Source organism: Bos javanicus, chromosome 8, assembly GCF_032452875.1.
Source record: "Bos javanicus breed banteng chromosome 8, ARS-OSU_banteng_1.0, whole genome shotgun sequence".
Lineage (NCBI taxonomy): Eukaryota > Metazoa > Chordata > Mammalia > Artiodactyla > Bovidae > Bos > Bos javanicus.
The window spans coordinates 47,372,924-47,390,111 of NC_083875.1; the positions used below are offsets into that span (position 1 = coordinate 47,372,924).

Sequence of the window (17,188 nt, forward strand, 5' to 3'; positions counted from 1 at the left end):
GCCCTGCCCCTGGGCAAGGGCGCTGTGCAGCAGGACACGACAAGGTCAGCAAGCAGGACCAATTATTCACAATGAAACGAACGTCTAGGTGCTAAACTATCGAAAGAATTTTAAAAGACCATAATATTTGAAAGAGTTGATATTCAGTCTTCCTTTTGAACCTTGCATGTCTCGGGTCCCCACATTCTGCTTGTACCAATGTGTCACGATGCACCATTTTGTTTTGCAGCTACCCCATTTCCGGGGTCTTCTTGGCTAAAAAGGGAACCTCTTCTCTCAGGGACTGCTCTTGCTTAGATATGAGGCTTGGGTCCTTGAACCAGGACAGCACAGTGAATTTTTGCCTAAAGAATGCCAGGGAGATTAAATGTCTAGAAGAAGGAAAGGCAGACACATGCTATACTTGTATATTGGTGAAAACAACATAAAAATAGCCGAGACTTCCCTGGAGCCCCACTTTAATTCTCTTCTGTGTTTACCTTTTTTTTTTCCCCTTCTATCTTAATGTGCTTGCTTGGCAGTACCCTGGGAGGGTTTTACCTCATCCCTGGCACGACTTTCCTGTCCTATCCAAGCTAGGATAGTCCTTCCTGGTTTCTCCTTTGAAACAAAGCAAGAGAAGACAAGCAATGTATAGGAAAGAATGAGTCTGCGAGGCTGACTGTGACTTGGAGTGAGATTTAATTCTCACGAGGCATGAACACTGGAGGTTGAACCCTGTGGAACTGGCTGAGTGGCAGTGTGTCCCAGGAATACTCCTCAGGGTTCAGGTTTGGTGACTGTCACTGGAGGACTCAGGTATGTCTAGTGAGTGGAGAGTAGGAGGGAGGGCTGGCGAGGCTCTTACATAAGAGGCTGAGGAAAAAATTCATTGTAGGGTGGGCAGAGGCAAAGAGCTAAGCCTTTTCTAGGTGAGGCTTCGAGTTGAGTATTGTACTTGCTAACTTTAGGGGCCTCAGGGCTGTGAATAGGAACTCAGTGAGTAATTCAAATCTGCACTCTTTAGAGCTTAGCAAAGAATAGGAAATGGTGTGGGCAAAAGGATTGAGACCTTGAGAATTCTGGAGGTACAGGGTGATTCTGGAGCCCTGGAGGCTGCTTAGAAGGTGGAAAAACATGCAGCCTGGCTGGGGACACAGGGGTACTGGCAGCCCTGCAGAGCTAGAAAAACAATGCTTTCTCTCCTAATGGACCTCTTTTCTTCTTTCCTTACCCCCTTTTTTTCTCTTCCGCCTTTCCTTCTTTTTTCCCTTCCTCTTTACTTTTCCCCCTTCCCTTTCCTTTTTGCTTCCCATTTTCTTTTTTCCTTCCCCCTTTCTCTTTTTCTGTGTTTTTTCCTTCCCCCCTTTTTTTGTCTCCCCTTCTTTTTCATCTTCCTTTTTCTTTCTTCCCCCTCCTTCCCTTTCCTTTTTAAAAACAAATGAATACACAGATCCTGAATAAGACTTATAGACATTTTCTGAGACCTTGTTATGTTGATGGATTTACAGACACAGCTATTTCTCATCTCTCGAAGGGCTGGCATATGCATATACATGTTGGAGATCACGTATGAAAGTGAGAGGGCAGCTGAACAGATGCTGAAGAGTCAGCAGAGCTCCTTCTCTTCTCGCGAGATTCACTCCTGTACACCCACCCCGCCCAAGGACTACTCTTTATAACCACGCTTTAGTTCCTACCCCACCCACATTGAGATCATTAGCACACTATGAAAACCTCACCTGAAAAGAATCTTGTCTACTCAGTGTGAAACGTATAGGATGGTGTTTAAGGTGTAATTTGTTTTATACGGTTCTTGTTTACCATTATATATTGGCATCCACTCTCTAGTCCCTGTGAGTTCTGTATTTTACAAAACGCAAGGAAAGGACTTTAATGGTTAAATGCTAAAATATACTCTCAGCCTCCTTCTGACCTGAAACCCTTCTCTTTTTAGTTGCTTCTTTCTCCTTGTTGGATCAAATTCCACTGCTTCTGGTGGGCCTTGTTAACCACCCAGGTTTTGTCATTTTACTTACTTCATTGCAAAACTTTCCGAACCATTATCTTCTCTCGTCATAAGTAGGCCCAGTGACACACACACAATTCTTCCAGAACCTCTTCATTTTAATACTTAAATAACTCCTTCAATCTGCCTCTGTCCTGTAAATACAGGTACAGTGTACTTGTTTGGCAGAAGGACTAGTGTGTGGTGGAAGGAATGTAGATGTCAGTGACACTTGGATTTAAAAATCCTCCACTCAGCTGTATCTTTTTGTGCAAATCACTTCGCCTGCCTGGGACTCCTTCTGTGAAATGGAGATATTTGCAACTGACCCTGCAGAGCTTTTGCAAGGACAGAGAGACTGGAATATGCATCTCTCTCCTGACGCAGCGCACTGAATGGTGGCTGATATTATTATGCACCTCTATTTTCAAGAAACTTCTATTCTTCTACCTCTGCTTACCTCAGTCCTTCCTTTTTACCCCTGTTCATTATTCATACCTCTGTTCTTTTTTCTTTTTTAAACTGACCTCATGGCTTATGCTTCCTCCAGGACCTTCTCTTTTAGCTCCTGCCTATTTTTTAAATCATAACTACTCTACAATGCTTTCCTTTCCAATATCAAGCTGCAATATACTATTTGGGGACAACTCTCAAAATATGGACTTCCAAAAATAGGGCTTTGAATATGTTTCAATGGTACAATAGAGGACTGGCTGCTGTCTTAGAAAAAACCTCTCCTAGAACTCGCTAACATTCATGGGGCCTTGCTGCACATTACCCTAACAGAACATGGTTTAACGGTTGTGGGTGTATGTGTGAATATATATTCATATATATACATACTTGTATATATCCTGTAAGCTTTAACAGGCTGTGGGTAGAATTCCATAATTTTGAAAAGAAACATAACCTTATGATTCTTAGGTTAGTGGGAATCCTTTAAGAATCTATTTACTAATGTATTTTTATAAAATTTCCATTAACCAAGATGCATGACTCCTAAAGTATGAAAAGTAAGCAACCAAAGCCTGCTGAAGCTGCCTGGGGGTCCCTGGTGGGGCTTGGCCATTCCTCATTTCTTCCCGGGCCTTTTCCTACTGCCACAAGAGAGTGGAAGGGCTGCATGCTGTCGGCAGATGAAGGAGTCTGCTCCTGCTGGAAAAGCCCAGAGCACAGTGGTGCCCTCTGACCTGGCACCACTGGTACCTTGAACTGGTGTCCTTTCCAACTGGGCCCTAGGAACAGGCTCTCACACAAGCCAGTCTGGGAACCAGCTGGAACAGAAGAGGACTCAACCTGCTCTCTGGAAACTTGCTAAGACAGGAACTCACTTTATGTGGAAGTGAGGTGTGCTTTACCTTTCAGAACCTTGGGAATGTAGAATGGGATACTTTTGGAAATTGGGGTGGGAACTACTCTTACAGACAAGAAACAAAAGCAAATGGGCCCTTTGATTTACAGCTGCATTTCACAATTGCCACTCTACATCTCCATTTACTTCCTTGAGGCCTGGGCTTTGTCAGTGCACATGGATTTCTGGAAATCATTGTGGAAACACAATTGGACATAACTGGAACATCGGTCTAAGGAGTATGTGGAGGGTAATCCAGTCAGCCATGAAGAAAGGAGCTGGACACATGCCCTCCCCCCCTTCTCAAAGAGGTAGCCCCACAACCTGCAGTATATTGTACAAGGAAAGCAGTGTGCCCTGTGCTTCCCAGACTATAAGACTCACCTGAGAACTGAAAAGAGCCTCTCAGGCTCCTCCCTGGAGATTCATTTAGTAGGGCTATGATAGGGTCAGGAATTTGCATTTCTAACACAATCCTTTATCATCATGGAAGTTTAAGAAATACCAGGCTGAAAACTCAGCCCTTTGTCTAGAGTAATGGTTCTCATCCCTGGCTACTCATTACAACCACTTGGGAGCTTTGAAATATCCTGATGTCTAGGCTGTGCCCCAGACCAACAACATTAGAATCTCCAGGAAAAAGAACCCACGAATCTTTTAAAATATAGATTAAATAGAACCCAGGTGTTTTTTTTTTTTTTTTTTTCTTAGCACTGCAGGTGATTCCAGTATGTGAATAAGGCTCAGACATTGCCAGGGCATTTGTGATCTAAAAATATTCGTGGCTAACAAACTGCCTCAGCTACGTGAAGGGAACTAGAAAAATCAAGGAAGTTAAAATTAATACAGAACACAAGAAAAAAAAAGATGACTCAGAAGGATAAAAGAATCACGTACTCTATACAGGTGATAGATATTCCTGAAACTACTACTTCTATTGGCTTCTTTTATGCTCTAGAAAAGGAATCTGTAAACATTTTCTATAAAGGACCAGATAGTTAAGATAGTTTAAGGTTTTTGTGGGTCAAATGGTCTCTATTGCAAGTGACCAACTCAACAGTTGGGGCATAAAAGCAGCCAGATTATAGGTAAATGAATGGGTTGGGTTGTGTCCCAGTAAAACTTTATCTATGGACATATGAATTACATGTGAATTTCATGTGTGACAAATTCATCTTCAACTGGTTTTATTTTAACTCTTTAAAAATATAAAAAACACTCTTAGCTCACGGGCCATAATAATGGGCCGTGGGCTGGATTTGACCCATGAGCTGTGGTTTGCCAAATTCTGACCTAGGCTGAGACAATTAAAGCAGTCTAATATAAGAGAAAGGGCAGACCTGGGCATAAAATACGATAAAAAACATTATCTTGATAAAACTGTTAGTTTAGGAAAAGTATATATAAAGCACCTAGCAGAGTGCCTCATAGTAGGTATTCAATAAATGATAGTCTATCATTGTTGAGTGGACGGATGAATAAAACACTGTTGCTGTGCAATTGGTCTAGCCTAGGAATAACAAGTTACATTTATCTTATGCTTAATGTGTTCCAAGCACTGTTCTAAGTGCTTTACATATTTTAACACATTTAGTCTTTACCAATACTTATAAAGCAGGTACTATTATTATCCTCATCGTAAGAAAATTGGGAACAGAGTGTTAAAGTAAATTGCTTAAGGTCACACGATAATAAAGAGGCCCGGACAGGATTTCTACTTAGGCTGTCTGACTCCAAAGACCATGCTTGCCACTGGTTGTCAGAAAACAACAAATATCTGCATGCAATATATAAATAGAAATGATTTTTGCATCCCTTAGTTATTTTTTTGGAGGGGAGAATATTTTTCTTTTTTTAATGTTAACAAATTAAAATTTTTACTTCTTTTTACTTTATTTATATTTTGATAATTTCTCATCCTCTTTTAAGGGTGTGCTTTAAAGCAGTGATTTTTAACATGTGCCATTTACCCCGAGAGGAGACATCTAGCAATGTCTCAGACAGTATGTTTATCACATTTGGGGTTGGAGACTGCTACTGGCACCTAGTGGACAGAGGCCAGGATGCTGCTCTGCATGTTACAATGCACAGGGCAGCCCTCCTTAACAAAGAATTATTCTGCCCCCAAATGCCAATAGTGATGAGGTTGGGAAAGCCTGGCTTAAAGTCATCACTGAGTGTCAGCACACAGGACCACACAAAAAGGACCTCATCTAGTCATTTGCGTCATCTCGGCCTCAGACTCGGATTATCCTGCTGCTGACTCAAGTGACTGGTGTGTAGCTGGTTGTGAGAAAGGCCAAAAATGCAGATGCACTACTTTTCATCTGGCACCACTCCACAGTGGCTGGAGAGCAGCAGAAATGACCTGGGTCAAAACTTACCTTAAGCTTAAAATATCATGAAAAACAGAGGCAGAAGACTAGCGGTCAGGCCATTTCTCCCCTATCAGGAGGCTATTTCAGGGATAATCTTTCATCTTGTGGGCAGAAAATATTTGCAGGGTATGCTCACTGGACAGTATTTGCTGTGATTGTAGGTTTCTTTACATGTTTTTTGCTGTTTTGTTTGCATGTTGCTTGCGTCAGAGCAAGAAAGGTTGTTTGATGACGTATTATATTGGGAGTAATTCCACACTTCTGATCCCCATCTTTAGTGGTTTTCCTTCTAACACTCTGCTCAGCCCACCAACGGTCCCCCTAAAACCAGGATTGACATCTAAAATAGGCAACTCTGATCCAGCACTCATCCATCCAGAACATGGAAGCATTTTGTAAAAGGACCTCTATTTCCCTTCTAGACTTGACTCATATTCATCTCATTTCTATTTCTGTTAGCTCTTTTACCATTTCCTTTATTTTCTGGAAGGAGGAGAAATATAGAAACTGTGGAAGCTGCCTCACAAGCTCCGCAAATCTTGCAAAGCTATAGGAAAAAGCAAGGTCTTAGGACTGTTAATCCTGCCTGTGTGGTCCTTATATTATGACTTGCGGAAGAAACCACCCAGGTGCATAAGAAACTGACGTTGGCTCTTTGTTGGCCATCCATTAAAAAGGAGAAAAGGAAAGATGCTTACAGTGTAGAACCAGAACTTCACAATGGGTGCATTGTAGAATTCATAGATTTTTCTGCCCAGGGGGATGAACCGGTGTCTGCTCTGAACTTCTTCTTCATCCTTCTTCCTGGAGGACTCCCCGTTGTTTCTTCCCAACATCGCCTACGGTGGAAGAGGACCCATAGCATCACAGCAGGGTTCTGGAGAGCAGGCAGTTCAACATGCTCATTTTACAGATGGGAAAGTGTATTCCCAGAACCTGAGAGCTTTGTTCAGGGTCCTCAGAGATTTGGAGATCGTGCCTTCCCTAGGTGTGCATTTGCATTATACATAGAATCTGTATATCCTTCGCCTGGGATGGAAGGCCTTAAGGATATTTCTTGATTGTTCTCGTCTCTTCTTCCCTGGAACCTCTGGAAGATGAGGTGTTGGAAGATACCCAAAGTTCTGAGAGACAGAAAAAGTATAACCTGGAAAGACCAGGAACCTCTCATTCCTCCCAACCCCTTTTTTGTTTTATCATGAGGCAGGCAGGTCTGGGTTCTCTACTCATGCTAATGACTCTTAAGTCAAGGGTACCTTAGACTAGTAATGCCTTATTTGTACAAAGGTTATGGACATTCAAGAGGTTTAGGTATCTGAAGTGCCTGAGCTTAGGTTAGGAGCATCTATTCAACTTTTAGGCATATGCCTTGGCTTCCTGATTTCAAACCCTGTGAAGCCTTAATTTGGTGATTCCCGGGCACACTACATTCCTCTGCGTAGGAGAGTCAACCAGGCAGGACTAGAAGTCAGGCCTGACTTGAAAAGGACCTCATTTTTAAGTTGTTGCAGATTTCCTTAAATCAATTATTTCCTTCTCACTATTGACAGCAGCAGGAACAACAGTGATTAAACATCACAAAAAAGGCAGAACTTGAAAAAAGGCAAGCATTGACGAAGAAGATTGGTCCTAATCTGGACACTTAGCATCTGTGGCACATTGGGCAAATTATTTTAACCTGAGATTTAGTTTTTTTAACTGTAAAATAAGGGTAGTAATAGCACCTGATAGAGGGTTGGTCTACAAATCAGTCAGCATCTGGCATTTAATAAGTGCTCAGTAAATATTGTTGTTGTTCAGTTGCTAAGACATGTCTGACGTTTTTGCGACCCCATGGACTGTAGCCTGCCAGGTTCCTCTGTCTATGTGATTTCCCAGGCAAAAATACTGGAGTGGGTGGCTATTCCCTTCTCCAGGGGATCTTCTCTACCCAGGGATCGAATCTACATCTCTTGCATTGGCAGGCAGATTCTTTACCACTGAGCCATCAGGGAAGCCCCAGTAAATATTAGCTGGTCTTTAAAGTGAACTGAGACTTTCTCAGATTCTCTTGACTGAAATGATTTAGTTGGGATCTCTCACCAGAAAAAAGTGTGATATTAGGGATCTATTATACCATATTTCTTGGCTTTAATTCTTTCTATGTTGTTCTAAATAAGGTTAGTTCTACAATGTTTGGCAAAGGAAATTTTTATTAAGTGTGAGAACAGGGTAGAATCTTACAACTACTCAGAGACTGACAAGGGCTTGGGAGAAGAAAAAGTACTAGGAATAAGGGTTTAAAATTGAAGATCTAATCACCAAAATAATTTACCCTGAAGTTGGTAACGGAGACAACCAACAGTTGGTTCTGGCTTTAAACCACCTTACCCACAATATGAAATATTAGTTTCAACTATTTCTGTCATTACCTCAAGTATTCACTTTACTTAAATATGTAACAATCATACATGATTTACCTGTAACCAGAGAATTACAGGAGAGGGTAATTTCCATTCCTTTATTGACCCTCTGGCTGGAAAACTACCTTGAACTAATGAATAAGTTAGACTCCATACTATGGCCTATCTAAGTATTTATTTTGATCAGTGAGCTGAATCAATCTTCATGATAAACACTAGACAGCAATAGGGTTCTACAAGTATCGATCATTAACCTCAAGAAACTCTAAAGGTACATGATATTTGCCTTCTATAATTTATAACCTATGTGACACAATTATCCTACTTCTGTTTATTTATATGCTCAAAAATACAGGGTCAAAATACATTTTGGTAGACACTTAGATGAGAGTAAAGGCAGCCTGGAGCGTTTTAGGCATCTCAGAGAATAGCATCTTGGGGTAAACTCTAGGGACAGTGGCTTTTTCAACAGTTACAACAATGCCCTTGGTCTCTGGACATATTGAGACTTTATCAGGCAAAATTCAAGACACTTACCTGGCAAGGCAGGTAAAACAAAAATAAAGGACAATCTATTTTGCCGTAAATATTAAAAAATATTTCAAAGTGAGTGCATTTCTGAGAGGCTTGTCCTTCAAGGTTTAAGTAAAGCACTTTTGGCATTTCATTAATTCCAGCCTAAGCAGCTTAACTTGCTGATTTTGTTATTTCTTTTTCCAGCAGTCAAACATTTCCTTTGGCTACATTTCTTAAAGCAGATTGCAACAGGGTCGAATACACACAAGACTGCACAACACGGATTTCAGAATCTTTGCTGGCTGGACACCGATGTCAAGTCTGGGAAAGATCCTTTGAGGTGAACTAAGCTATTGAAGGCTATTAAACTGAAGCAAACTGAGGCTGATATTTCATGTACAGCTTTGGAAGGGCCAAGGGAAAATGTTCTATTCCAAGAGAGGATACATCGGTTTAACACAGAAGCTCAAATATCAGTCCTATGAAGGCAGTGGAGTTGTCAACAAGTTGCATTTTCCAATTCTGTTCAGAGTGAGCTGAGACCAGTGGCCCAGCAGTAACAGAACTTGTCATTAGGGTCTAAAGAAGCACCACATTAAAAAAAGGTGCTGTCCAACTCTGATTTTGCCAGCCCATTAGTCCCTTCCTTCCTTTCATTCTCCCTGCTGTTTTAGCCTGTGGAGAATCAGCTCAGGCATTAATGCTACTGTGGTATCTTCTACTTGGGTTCTCAGTAGGCAACAGCAGGGGCTATTCTCTGGGAAGCAAAATTTGCTTTCAGTCCAGAGATGCACCTTTCATTGTGGCTTCTTGAAACATCAGATCCTCAAAACTCTGAACGGAGCAGGAGAGGGAGCTGTCTCTGTTTTCCTCCTTGAGACCCAACCAGAAAGAATACTGCCTTAGCTTCTGACTACCTTCCTAGTTTCCTACTTTGAGCCCTCCTAGGATGTACGCCAAAGTCAAGGCCATGTCAAACTAATTTGGAACTAATTAGGTGGATAACCTTGGGCCACTTAACCTATCTTGAATCTCAGCTTCCTCATCTGTAAAATGGTATAACAGTAGTACCTACTTTGCGAACTTGCTCTGAGGATTCCATGAGTTAAGTAAAGCATTTAACACCATTATAACAACATTAACAAACATTTATCTCATGATAGGCACAAGTATACATTAGTTACATGTAAGCTTTTCACATTGTTTACATGTACCTGTGAGCTATTAATAATAATGTTGTTATTCTCATATTAGAGGTTAAGAAACTGTGCCTGAGGTCCTACTGTGAATAGGTGATGGGGCAGGATTCTGCTGAAGTATTTAATAAAGATTCGATATTACTACCACCAATGTTTCTGCTAATGATCAAAATATGATTTCCTATACTTGAAGGGGTTCAGAGGCCAAAATTAAGGTCAGATATTTAGGAAGACAGTCATTTGATCCTAACATAGAGGGAAGCAGATGCCTCCACTGATTTATAGAAGGATCCTGAAACTGAAAGCAAACACTGGACTTCAACTCAGTGAGTGAAAAGCTGTGGCCTGATGCTTATACACTGTTGTACTTGGGGCTGGGAATGTGCCTGTGAATAGATCTTTAAGAAGAACCTGCTGGAAGGAAAGGGCATTTATCTGGAGGAAAAACAATTCACAGGGTGTTCCCATGAGGATAATAATGCAAAGGCCTTCTGTCACCTGAGCAAAACCAGTTTTTATTTTCTCCCCAAACAACTTCTTTTGGCTCATCACGGTCACTGGTCAGAGTGATGGTGGAGGCTGGGGGATATCCAGGAAGTTCTAAGGAGTTGTTGCCTTATGTCACCAAAGCTCTGAAGCCTTGTTTGTCCCTTTAACAGCCTGTGATATTTTTAGACTTTGAATACAATCCAGTGGCAGTCACACTGCTCTCCAGTTAGAGTTGTGGGAAGCTGTCCCATGCCCAGCTGCCCCCAATCCCCCTACAGAACAAAGGATCCATGCTCTATAATTATACCAGGAAGAGCTAATAAAAGCCTTCCATACAAACCTCAAAATTCAATTAGTCCTCCATTTGTGAGCCTGACCTCGAAGACAGATAAAGGCTTAGCTTCTGATCAGTACAACAGTTTCAGCTCAGTGGAGCCGACTGCTCCCAAATCAGATTCCCTTTCCTCTTCATGTGCTAAGACTGCCACATCACCTGGTTGTTTATAAAGTATCGCCTGGTTGGAAAATTCAGAGTGTCTTGCTTTTGAATTTCACTGGGTTGTTGAGTGCCACTTATCCTGGCCAAAGGATTAGAATTAGTCCCCTTAGTTACTTGAGCATAGAGAGGACACTTTTTCTGGGGGCGGAGAGGATGCATAGCACACAGCATGTGGGATCTTAGTTCCCTAATCAGGGATTGAACCTGTCACTGAACTAGCAAGGAAGTCCTCGAGAAGACACTTTTATAATACCCTGCTCTCAATACTTAAATGGAAGTAACTGGTGGGAAGGTGACCCCAAGAGTTACTAAATCTTAAGTCATATCCACGGGAGAGGTGGGTTAGTGGTTCTCCCCTCCAATAATAACTGCATAGATTTTTCTTACTGTCAGTTCCATGTCCTCTTCATCTTTTTCCTTTGTGGGCTTCTCTGGTTCTTCTTGCTCCTTCTCTTGGAGGTGGATTTCCTGGGCCTGAGTCATATAGGGCATGTCATCTTTGTTCTTGAACTCCAAGCTGAGAATTGAAGGAGGAAGTAGAATTCCCAGAATTACCTAAAGCAATAATAATGATAATAATAATAATCACATTTAAAGGATTAAGATAAGGGTGGTTGCTTAGAATCAGAACACCTGGGGTGTGGGGTCCGTGTTTGTGGGCATGTGTGGGTGTAGGAGTGTTGGGTGTGCCCAGAGTGAGGACCTGCATATCTGAATAACTAAGCCCATTCATGCTAAGAGAATTCCTTCTGCCCACGTGACTGGAAGCTGTTAACTCACAGTAGCTCAGTCTGATTTTGGCAAAACAAAGCATCTTATTCAAATACATCTTACCCAATTAACACCTACTTTGCACAGAGGAAACTGAGGAAAAAGACCCTACCCAAGGCAAATATAGGAAAAAATTCAGATTCCCAGTTAGTAGCGTGATAGCACTTAGCTCTGTGAAATCAATTCATATGTTATGTCCACTGGTGTTTATTTACTAATATGCCAAGTGGAATTGATTATGTATCATCTGGTTATCTCTGTAAAAAATACTGTCCTAAGTTGACCTCAAGAAAATCTGTTTAAGAAAGCATGTTATTCATTTTAGCATCCCGCAGCATTTCGTATTATCCAGCAGTAACACACACACACACACACACACGCACGGGCTCTGTATCACTATGAGAAGCCCCCTGCACCACGCCCCAGGAGGCCCAGCACTGTGTTTCACTACCAAGCACACGAGAGATCCAGAACCTCATTGTTTCCCAGGACCAAGTTTCTGACACCTGATTTGTGCTTCCTAAATCTTCTCCCATCTCTTCCCTCAATCCCAAAATGGTTTATGTACAAGCTTCTGAGTACAACCTTCCTTGTAGAAAGTGTACCAACATGACGGGCTAAGAGAGGCCATAAAGGGCAAGTAAAAATGATCCTCAAGTAAGGAGGCAAGGACAGCCTGTGCTTCAGTGCCCAGGGACTTGAGAGCAGCTAAGGGAAAGGGGAGAGTGGTGACCCTGCCTCAGGGTGCCTGGCAGGCCTGGGAAGGCTCAGATGGCAGGCCTGGCAGCCTTCAGGGCACATGACACCCTGTCCTCAGAGCTGAGAGCCAGTTTTGGCATTGTTTGTAGTGTGGTGCTGGAATGCCCATGACCCACTTCATGGAACCCTTCTGTGACTCTGGGCCAAGATCCCACAGACAGGGTGGGGTGGGGGAGAGGTGCTGGTTCTATCAGGGTGGTGTCAGCAGATTGCTCTGGTTTGGTGGCCCTTTTGTTTTGGGCTGACCTCAGAGTCACCTAGATCAGGTTGTTCTAGGTAAATATAAGCCTGGCTGGTTTCAGTTGCAACAGCTACAAACTAAACAAATAAAGCATTTTAAACATTCTTTCAATCTCCTCCTTTCCCCATTTTGTCTTTTAAAAAACTCTTTCAGTTTAATGTTTTCCTTGTAAAACACAGAAGAAAACATAAAAAAATCGAAAGCCATTGATTATCCTATTTCTTATATTTTCAACCCAGGGATAAGCACTACAAAAAGTTTACTGTGTATCCTTTTTGTTTTTTTAAAATATGAAGTTATATGGATAGAACTATACCTGTACATGCACTTTAAAAAACAACAAAATATGGTCTCAGGCTACATATTGGTCTGCAACTTGTTTTTCTTCACTGAAGAATAGATCAGGATTATCTGGCAGCATCTTTACATATAAATCTATCTCATTTTTATTTCATTTAAAAAATGTCTTAAGTTTAGCTGATAGGAGCCAGTGTCTCTTTATGACATGGTGCCAAGGGAGGGCCAAGGTGTTCAGGCTTGCATGGAGGTAAAAGGTTGTCCAGGTAAGTGTCTCCTGGTGTAGCATGGCTTGTGACAGAGTAAATGGTACCTTCTATGGTACCGGTGTGTGATTGTCACCTGTGGGTATTCTGAGAAATATTACTGTCTATGCATACTATCTCTAGACGCTCTTTTTTTTTGTTTTTTCCTCTTGGTCTGGCCACACGGCAGGTGGGATCTTAGTTTTCCAACAAGGGATCAAACCGGTGCCCCCTGCAGTGGAAGCATGGAGTCCTAACCACTGGACTGGCAGGAAGTCCTACCTAGATGTTCTGATTTAGCAGAATTTGGGGTTGGCCCTCATTTCCATACTTTACAAAAGCCCAATTATACAGAAGATTCTGATGCATAGGTGGGGCTTAGAAGTCCCCTCCTGAGTTAAGAGGACACCTACTACCACTGCAGATTTGGCTTGGAAAACTCCCACCAACCCCTGGGCCTCATAGCCGACAGAGCCTTCTGGGAGCACCGACCTTGAGGCCTGAGTTCTTGCGCATCCGGAGCCGACCCATCCACATGTCTGTGAGCAACATCTGGCTGCACGTGTGCGCGATGAAGTCACGGTGCTTGGCAGCTACCGCAAGCTGCAGGCACGTGGCATTGCTCCAGTTCTTCAGTTCATACGTCAGCAGTTTCATGGCCAGCTGCTCATCCTGCTTGTAGGACTGGTCCAGGAGCTCCACGGCCAGCTGGCCAAAGTCCCTGAAAGAGAGAGCATAAGGAGCTGTCTTTTGGCGATCTTGGAGACTTAGATGATGAAAGTGGCAACCCGATGGCCAAGCCGTGTGTGGTTTAGTTGTTCCTCATGGGGTCTAGTCTATTCATTCATTCACCCAGCCAACACCATTAAGCATCTACTGTGTGCCAGATATGGAGTTTAGAAATGGGGGTGTAAGTCAAATTAGTCATGATCCCTGCACTCAGGGCCCCAGATTCAAGGCATACGGATGGGTGAGGCAGATCCACAAATCAGAGTACAGTGTATTTTCTTAAATGCAACAGACCTCAGTTCATAGTTAAGCCTTGTTAACCACAAGTGTGTGATCTTGGGCGAGTTACATAAATTCTCAGTCTCATTTTCTGTAGGTGTAAAGTATGTATTTTAAGGGGACTTACCTCTTGGGGCAGTTAAGAGGATGAAATGAAATCTATGCATCTGTGTGTTCCTCTGTATCTAGCACTGTGTACCACAGATGTTAACTGTCTGTGTCCATCTTCTGTGTGCACCATTGGGTTGATACTGCCTCCTCTTAAAGTACTGGGTAGCTCAGACAACCAGTATTTGGGGCCCATCTTCCCTTCTCTTCCCCTGACCACCCCATTTGTGGGACTGTCCAACCTGGAGTTGTGGTTCAGCTCCTGAGAGATGTCATCTACCATGTCGTTCTCAGAAGCCTCGTGGGCCATGGCTTTGCAGAGCTTACAGGCCACCAGGGCCTTGGCCATGGCCTCCTCGCCATGCTGCCAGAAGAACAGGGCCATCTTCTGCCGCTTCATCAGGACGGCCCACACCATCAGTTCATGAAAAGGGAAAGGGAAGTGGTTGATCTCAGGGTCATCCAAGTCAATGTCCACCTCTTCTTCACGCTTCTTGGTTGTCTTTCTTCCTCGCCTCAAGGGAACATCATCCTGTAATTTTAGGGAAAAAGCATAGAGATGAAGTTAGAAATGAATCCAATCAATTCAGTAAATAGTTCCTGTGTATCTGCTACTAGCCCAGCCCTGGGATAGATACAGAAAGAAATGAACTATCCTAGCTTCTATTCTAAAAGAACTCACAAGTTCATGCATGCCTAACTTTAAAACAAGCTATAATAAATGCAGAAGCACAGTCCTATGAGAACATGTCAGTGTTAGACTTTAATTTTAAACAAGTCTTTCTCAATGGACTTTTTAAAAAACAAAACAAAACTTTCATCTATTGGTTTCCTCTACAGGTAGGGTCATTTGTACCTCGTGATGGACAGCATTACCCTTTCTGCTGAAAGGACAAGGACATCCTATACTTGCAACTGGATATAGGGTAATAACCACATGAACAGAAGATGGGAGACAGATACTCTGTCTCGAGTTTCTGCATACTTCATTAGATGCATTTGTGAAGAATTTCTGGCCTTTGGGTCTGTTGCCATTTGTAAGCACCCATGAGTAGATTTCACTTACTGGAACCTATATGCTTTCTTGGTTTTCAAGTTAGTATTTAAAATATGATTTATTTTTGTTTGCAATGCTAATATAACCTCATGATAGAATTTTCAAAGCTACTGTGACTACCCCCTTGTCACCGGGAAAAATGTCACTTCCTTATTTTAGAATCATGTACTAAGTCCTACCACTGGAATGAACATATATATATTTAAAACATGTAATAAAGAGAATAAAAAATTGACACTAATAATTTGAACAAACACTTACCTCCATTCCCAACAGTTTCAAGGCTTTGGGCTGTTAAAAAAATTTTATGCACAAAGTTAGATCTTTCTTTATAGAGGTAAGAAAAGAATCCTAATGTATCTTAAACAGGTAATGGAACAAATCTATTGTACTGTATAGCATTTATTCATTTCACTAAATAAAACACCACAGGGGAAGCTCTTTATGGAAATTCTAAGAGAATTACAAATTTAGTGACTTTGGTGAATTACAGAAAATTAGGAAACTAGAGAGGTATAATGAGATTGCCTAAAGGGTAGACCCTGCAGGTTTATAATCTCTTTTATAGACCAAGATTTTTTCCATCTTTCTAAAACCATCCTGCTTGGTCGACATCTTCTAGACATCAAGCACTTGAGTGAACAATGAGACTTTCAATCAAACGATGAGGTGTTCCTCAAACCTCTGAAAGACCGCTGCAATATGGAGACTTGGGGTATTATTCAGAAATATTATATGTTGAGATGATTCATGCTGGCTATCTCTCTTTGCTGCTGACCAGTAGAGCAAGGGTGAATGGGGCCAGAGGGACATTTGTTGAGGTCAAAGGGCACTCAGTGGCATGGTAAGTGTAAGCACACATAGCAGCACCGCTGGGCACAGTGGGAATGTGCAAAACACGTGCAGACCAAGGTGGAAGAGAAGGCATCTCAGCAAATTATAGAGCTAAATAGAACTCACATAGATAAAAACCACTGGGGTGGAGTCCTCAATAATTTTAAAGGTATGGATAGATCCCAAGACCAAAAATCTTGAACACTGATAAAGTAGATAAGATTGTGCTGTGTGCTGTGCTTAGTCACTCAGTTGTATCTGACTCTTTGTGACCCCGTGGACTGTAGCCTGCCAGGCTCCTCTGTCCACGGGGATTCTCCAGGCAAGAATAGTGGAGTGGATTGCCGTGTCCCGCTCTAGGGAATCTTCTCAACCCAGGGATCGAGTCCAGGTCTCCCACATTGCAGATGGATTCTTTACCGTCTGATTATTTGAATATAATTACTATTCTCCAATCATTAAGGTTTACTTTTTTAAATGAAAAAACTACTTTTTTTTAATGTACCAAAAGACTTATTTAGAAGTTGAGCATGTCATCTCAATTCACAGCATGTATAAAAGCTAAAAAAGTTCACTTTCAATGCCAGTTTCTGATTTGAATTGGATCTAGTGAGAAGAAGAAAGAGTGTAACACTCAGTACATTTTTTTTTCTTTTTTAAACAGATTTGATGGCAGAGGGAAGAAGAGGCAGGACAGCTGCCTTCTTATCTGATTTCCCCCTTGCAGACAAGGAAGCAGCCACACTCCAAATCTACTGCATCCTAGACCTCCCCAGAAGCCAGGAAATGGAATTGGAGCCAGCCTCACCCTCTTTGGGCCAAAGAGATTGTGGTAGAGCGTCCGGAAGCGCTTGCGCGTGTAGTTGCAGCGATAAGCCCCTCCCATCAGGTACTCGATCACCAGGCCAATATCGATCAGGCTGATTCTGTAGTCTGGGGGCAGGTTCCCCTACCAGGGAAGAATGGAACACACACACATCCAAGAGACAAGGGGGTTTACTAGGGATTCTACTCCGTGTGTTCTGTAACTATTTTAGACTAAAATAA

At 42.2% G+C, this 17,188-nt stretch overlaps 1 protein-coding gene and 1 long non-coding RNA gene across 10 annotated transcripts in view; one reads left to right on the forward strand and one right to left on the reverse strand.

The window, feature by feature from the left end:
- TRPM3 (transient receptor potential cation channel subfamily M member 3) overlaps nucleotides 1–17,188 on the reverse strand; it is a 608,143-nt gene that overhangs the window by 74,993 nt on the left and 515,962 nt on the right. For all 9 annotated transcript variants that reach the window (XM_061425528.1, XM_061425527.1, XM_061425526.1 and 6 more), the window contains 6 exons: nucleotides 16,950–17,090; nucleotides 15,569–15,598; nucleotides 14,493–14,782; nucleotides 13,627–13,855; nucleotides 11,209–11,376; nucleotides 6,415–6,555 (listed from right to left, as the gene is read on the reverse strand). In XM_061425528.1, coding sequence (XP_061281512.1) covers nucleotides 6,415–6,555; nucleotides 11,209–11,376; nucleotides 13,627–13,855; nucleotides 14,493–14,782; nucleotides 15,569–15,598; nucleotides 16,950–17,090 — 999 coding nt within the window. The remainder of the gene's footprint in view (nucleotides 1–6,414; nucleotides 6,556–11,208; nucleotides 11,377–13,626; nucleotides 13,856–14,492; nucleotides 14,783–15,568; nucleotides 15,599–16,949; nucleotides 17,091–17,188) is intronic.
- Nucleotides 596–16,994, forward strand: LOC133252691 (uncharacterized). The gene is made up of 3 exons (XR_009738053.1): nucleotides 596–798; nucleotides 15,091–15,176; nucleotides 16,806–16,994. It is a non-coding gene; the product is annotated as an uncharacterized LOC133252691 (long non-coding RNA).